Consider the following 6,000-nt stretch of genomic DNA (forward strand, 5'->3'; position numbering starts at 1 on the left):
TGATAGCCTGCAAAACCCTCAGATTTAAACTTCTAGAATTACCTAGGAACCAGCATGTGCTTCCCAGCCCTGAGGGCACAGACAGAAAGACTTCAGAGCACTTTCTCGGCAGCGGTTTTGCCCAGAGGAGGCTGGTAGAGTTATCTGCCTAAGCAGCCAAGCACGTGGGAGCTCAGCCCCGTGCGGAGCCGGGAGTGCTTGCTGCTGGTCCTCCACCGCGCCGCTCTCCTACAAACCTTTCTGAGCTCTGATTCTCATCTCTTGTTTTCAGCTCCGGGATGGGATTATGCCTGAACAACGCTCCTCCCAAGCAAGACTTTATCTACCCAACGGTGGCTCCAGGACAGGCCTATGATGCAGACGAGCAGTGCCGTTTCCAGTACGGAGTTAAATCTCGCCAGTGTAAATACGGGGTAGAGAGCCTTCCTGCTTTACTATCGGTTCCCAGGGGGTGGAGGATGGGGGCTACAAAGGCAAAGGGCCGTGGGGCTGTTCCTCTGCTGCCCACGTCGCTTTGCTGTCCTGCTTCAAATGAAGGGCACTGGCATGTTCCCTGTGAGCTTTTTGCCTTGCTTCCCTGTGAGAGGACAGAGGCGGTTGTTTCCCATCCACAAAGGTTGACCCCAGCTCAGTTTCGGTCAAATTAGTCCCATGTGAAGAGATCTCTTGCCTCTGCCTGATACGTTGGCTGCTGCTGGTCCCCAAGGGTTGCAGCTGAAAACCAAGCTGCAGTCCCCTCATCCAGACTCCCCTCTCAGCGGGGTTTTGTACACAGACGTGTTTTTCATAATCCTTATTTTTCATAATCCTTACTAGAAGTCATTATGCTGCTCGCACAAACTTAGGAGGAGAAACGTCTTTCTTCCAGGTGAGGTGGGTCAATGTGCTGTAGGTACATCTGAGGGACAGCTGCCCACTTAAACCACCCCTGCCATCATGCTGCCATCCCCTGGTCTTTCAATCAAAAAAACACTGAAAGATTGTTTCAGGAGAAAAGAGTCTTCCTGGATCTCAACCTGACGTTTTGCTGTTCTTAACGTAATGGACATTGCCAACTCTCTGAGCACAGTGGCGAGGGGGAAGCCTCTGCACTGAAGGGCTGGTTGAACTCCTTAAAGCATCTACTTTCCTCTAGAGAAAACAGAGGAGCCAGCAGTGAGATACATGGGCAGTTGTGTTGTCTGAGGGACACGTGTGTATGTGTACCCACCCCAGTCCAAGCCCTGGAAAGCCATGCGGGAGGAAACATGTCAGATCAGGGGTTAGTTTCTCTTGCAACCATGTAAATACAAGCCCCACGCTGCCGTTGAAGTGACCCAATGTGAACTGGTTGACCACTCTGAGTGTTCATCTCTTTTGTATGGTTAAACACTAAACCACCTCCTGATGGTCTCACCAGCCCATCTTGGTAAACAAAGGGCAAAGTCTGGCTCTCCCTGGTCCAGTGCTGTCTTCAACATGGCCCAGGGGTCCACAGCCTGGACATGGGGCAGATGAGGTCTCGCAAGGTGCAGGAGAAGTCCAAAAGGAGAATAACGTGGTCGTGGTATCTGATGTCAGGTGCTACCGGCTGTGGTCTGTGCCCCTCTTCAGCTGAGCCCGAGGCAGTGGAATGGAAACTTTCCACGTTTACTTGCCCGTTTCCCAGCTAATTTTTAACTCGGGCAGACATTTCCTGTATATATACAAGGATCACAAAAGGACAAGATGTCCTTGTGATGACCGCTCTAGCCCAGCCCATCTTGCGTGCCGTTTGGGAGAAGCCCGAACGGCGTAAGGGCTCAAGTGGCTGCAGATAAATCTGGGTAAATGTGTAAGTCCACCCATCCTGTGCCCCATATAAACAAACTGCAGGGTGATGGCACAAACACGGCAGCATCCCTTCCTCCATGCCAGTACAGAGCGGATGATTAATAGTTGTAATGAGGACAGAGCAAACGAATGTCACTACTTGAAGCTGGGAACTCCTCTCCCTTGGTGACACAGAGAGAAGAGACTACACAGGAGCTCCGACTTCCCAACGGTCACGCTGGCTCTGCAAGAGCAGTATGGAGGGGTAGATGCCTTTTGAAGAGGGGAGAGACTTTCTCCTTGCACTGGTTAAAGCCAGCTGCAGCTGGGCTTTGGCAAAGGGGTTGGGAACCAAAATCCCTTTGCGTCTCAGAGCTGCAGTCCTCAGCACAGATTCTGCAGTATTTTCCTTTGCCTGCTCACCCTGTGCCACTCTGCTATCACAACCCTGGAGAACAGGAGGGAAGCAGAGAAATCCCGAGCTCATCTTTTCACCTCTCTTGGTACCGGCACAAAGAATTCCCAGTCGTTGAGTCAGTTTGTCCTTACGGGGGTATCGGTTACTGTTTAGAGCACAGCCCTTGGCGGGGCAGAGGAATGCCTTGCTGGAAGGCTGAACGAAGCCCGGAGGCGTGATGAACAGGCTGCTACCTGACTGGAGGCAGGCGGCCCATGGGAGCCCTCTTGGAGGTCACGCTGCCTTAGGGACAGGCAGGAGGCCAGGCGGTCACTGTGCCGGCACCGAAGCATGCAGTGCAGAGCCCACCGGGTCCTTCAGCCCACGCTGCGGCATCGGTGTGCGCCGACAGCGGCATCGGTGTGTGCTGGGAGCGCGTTAGCAGCAGCCGTGGCTGTTTGGGCTCTGCTCTCGCATCTCGAAACAGTTTTCTTCATTGACAATGTGAACCTGTTTAATACTTTCAGGTATAACCTAAGTCATGGCAAACTGCTCTCTGAAAAGGAGCAAGTTTTCCATCGGCTTGTTTCGGTAGGAATAGGAGCAGGATGGTGACCTGGCAGGAAACTCAGCTCTGGGTTTTAGGTGTTGCTTTGTGGTTTGCAGGTGTTGAAGTCCAGCCTGGTTGATTTAGTGGCAGAGCCTGGACATATTCTGATTTAGCAGCTGTGACAACTTTGCAGAGTCTCTGTCATGGACCTAACTTCTGGGTGGGTTCTGGAACAGCCAAGGGAAACTTTTTGTTTGCTGGTGCTCTTGAGAGGTCAGGATGGGCTGAAGCTCAGGATCTGCAGCTCAGGGCACCTCCTGGAAAGAGGTCTGGAGTCCTCAGCCCAGTGTCACACCCAGTCAACCCAACTGCACCTAGCAGAGACAGAGAGCAGAATTGCCCACTTCTAGGGCCGCTTGAGGGCTACCTCAGTATGTGGCATTATTTTGATTATTCTGAAAAAGGCTCTTAATCTTCCAGAGGAGTCATCCCTTTAGGACTGTTAGCCTGGCTGGGGATTGCCAGCACACCAGGTAGTCACACTGTGACCTGCAGTGTGTTGCTGTAGCAGGAGATGACAGATGTGCCCTGTTGATGCTCCCAAGGAGTCCCAGCTTCCCGCAGAGGCAGATCTGGACCCACGTGGCATAGGGATGCTCATGGCAGGTGCTAGGAATGGACCCTCACGCTTCACCTCCACTGCACAGACCCAAAAAAAGAGAATATCCCTGAGGCCTAGGGAGAGGGGTCAGGTGGAGCACAGTGGGATTAACTCGATCCTCACCGGGATGTCCAAGGAGATGTATCCTCTGTGGCACAAAGACCAGGTTTGGCTGCGTGGGCTGGCTGGGGAGCTGGCTCTGGCACCTGCACGCAGTGGAACCCCCAAATCCAGAGAAACCCAGTCCCAGGAGGAGTGCTTAGGCTTCGTCCAGAGATGGGGCTGAGCTGCAGCTGGCAACACCTTGCAAGATTTGATCTCATTTCCCCCCTCCATGCTGAAAACACTCCTGTCCCTGTGTCCCAGCCCAGCTAGTGCTTCTCCAGCGCCCTGGTGTGCTGCTGTCCCAGCCTCGCAGCCCCTAACACAAGCGAATCCTAATCTCGGCTTTGTTTCTTTTGTCTCTTTCTTCCTCCCTCCCCCTCTCTTCCCCAAAATCTCTCTCTTTCCAGGAAGTCTGCAGTGAGTTATGGTGTCTGAGTAAAAGCAACCGCTGCATAACCAACAGCATCCCTGCTGCTGAGGGGACCATATGCCAAACGAACACCATTGAAAAGGGGGTAAGGAAACCCGGGGCACCGTAGCGAGTTGACAGTGAGTGGTTGAATCCCTCTTCCAGTGATAACCAGGATTATTGTTTGCATTGGTGAGCTCAGAGTTGATTTAACAGCACCCACCAGTCTGTCCTCCTCTGCCTCCCAGAGCCAGCCTCACCCTCCCCAGCAGCACGGCGGGAGGCTGGGATGTGCCAGGGAGCCCTGGGGCCCATCATCACCCCGAAATACGGATCATCTGGCATATTGCTGGAAATGCAGCATATGAAGTCCCTGCTCCAGCAAGCTTCTTGGTCTCGCCAAGAGGCAGAGTAAGGTGACCTCAAGCAATGCCGTAGGCTTTAGGTGAACATCTTGGGCTCAGGGCTGTCCTGAGCAAAATTATTTTTGCGCCTGTTTCTCCAGGAGGGACAATCAATGGGTTTGTAACATGCTTTCAGAGGAACTTGTGAAAAACTGCCTCGCAAGGCTAGGTATGATGAAACCTTCGTTTTTCAGACTCAGCTGAGAGAGGAGGGTAGGATTTCTCACGACCATATATTCTGAAAGTGAATTTTGACATGATTGTTCGTATCATTTCGTTCCTTGCACCTCCTACGCCCATTTGCGCCTCTTAAAACAAAGTGCCTTTGCAAACTGAATAATAATTGGGACAATGGAGAATCAGGGCTAGGCCATTCTTCATTAAATGAACATGTGTTTTTCCACTAGAGGAAAAATAGTTCCCAAGAAATTCAAGAATAATTTCAAATCCTTAAGAAGCTGGAGAAGCTGATGTGCAGGAAAGAGGATGGCTTTGACAAATGGGTTTGCAAATTTTTTGCAGTCATCTTAGTTCTGCTGGAAATTAGATCGAAAAGGAGTAGACAGTTCCTGCAGCTGAACATCCCTGCTGCTGGAGATTCACCACATACAATGACAGGTTTTTTCTACTAGTCATCTTTTTTTACTAGCTTTACCCGCTTTTAAATATCTTTTTTCCCCCCACTTACTGGTTCTTTTTTACCCAGAGTTCTTCAAAAGTCCTAAGAGAAGCCCTCAGACAAGCAGTTGCAGCTCCCAGGACTCACGGGAGCTATTCCCAGTGAAAATCCTGACTCAGTTTGAACCCCCAGTTACCTTCCTGTGCTTCTGTTTATCCTTTTGCATTAATCCCTGCTTCAGAAGTGATTTGATATCCTTGGGTGAAAGAAGATGCACCTTTGTATTAAGTTTCGGCACCTTCACCAGCTGGAGCCCCTGGCTGGTGGCCCCTGCGCTCGCCGGCCGGGTGAGCCCTCAGACCTCATCCCTTGGCTGGAGCTCTCCGAGTTCGGCCCTGGCTTCTCCCTTTCTAGCTGGGGAGAGCAGAGGGACAGACCAGGGCGCAGAAGCTGTTTAAGGTTTGCAAGAGTAAAGGAGAGAGAGGGTGAGTTTCTGTGCTCTGCCACCCAACTGGGGAAGTGGCGAGGGGATGCTCAGCCAAGCTCTGTGGGATGGTGGCTGTGCCCATGTCCCAGACCTCTGGTTATTTCCTTCTCCCAGATTCTCCTTATTTTTTATTTTTTTTAACTGATCCCCTGTCGTTGTTATGCCTTCACCCATCAGGAACCCACAGTGGGTGACTTCAGGCCTGGATCTGGTGATTGTTTCTGCTGCCTTAGGGGTGCCCGAGCAGCCCAGCTGCTCAGACAGCAGGTTCCCTGCCTTGCTGGCTCCTTCCCTGCCTGTTTGGTTTTCTTTTCTCTTTGTTTTTTTTTTTAAATTTCTGTTAATCAAGCACTTGCCCCACAGGTTATGGTCAGTGCACCCTGTAAGGATGCCTTTCATTATGCATCCTCCGTCCCTACATGCCCCCAACTCGTATCTGGTCTCGCAGCCGGCACATGTCCGTGCTTGCCGCAGGACAGCAAGCCAGGGTCTGCTCCCCGCAGGCAGGGTGCAAGGGCAGAGCCCATCACTGATGGTCTGAGGAGCCCTGAGTGCATGGGGTGGGTTGCAGGGGCTG

General features: G+C 52.0%; 1 protein-coding gene across 1 annotated transcript in view; it reads left to right on the plus strand.

Moving 5' to 3' along the window:
- Window positions 1-6,000, plus strand: part of ADAMTS10 (ADAM metallopeptidase with thrombospondin type 1 motif, 10) — a 44,545-nt gene that overhangs the window by 21,178 nt on the left and 17,367 nt on the right. The window contains exons 10-11 of the mRNA XM_009699211.1: window positions 272-413; window positions 3,912-4,019. Of these exons, the coding sequence (XP_009697513.1) occupies window positions 272-413; window positions 3,912-4,019 (250 nt within the window). The remainder of the gene's footprint in view (window positions 1-271; window positions 414-3,911; window positions 4,020-6,000) is intronic.

The sequence above is a fragment of the Cariama cristata genome, unplaced genomic scaffold (genome assembly GCF_000690535.1).
Source record: "Cariama cristata isolate BGI_N322 unplaced genomic scaffold, ASM69053v1 scaffold24074, whole genome shotgun sequence".
Classification (NCBI taxonomy): Eukaryota; Metazoa; Chordata; class Aves; order Cariamiformes; family Cariamidae; genus Cariama; species Cariama cristata.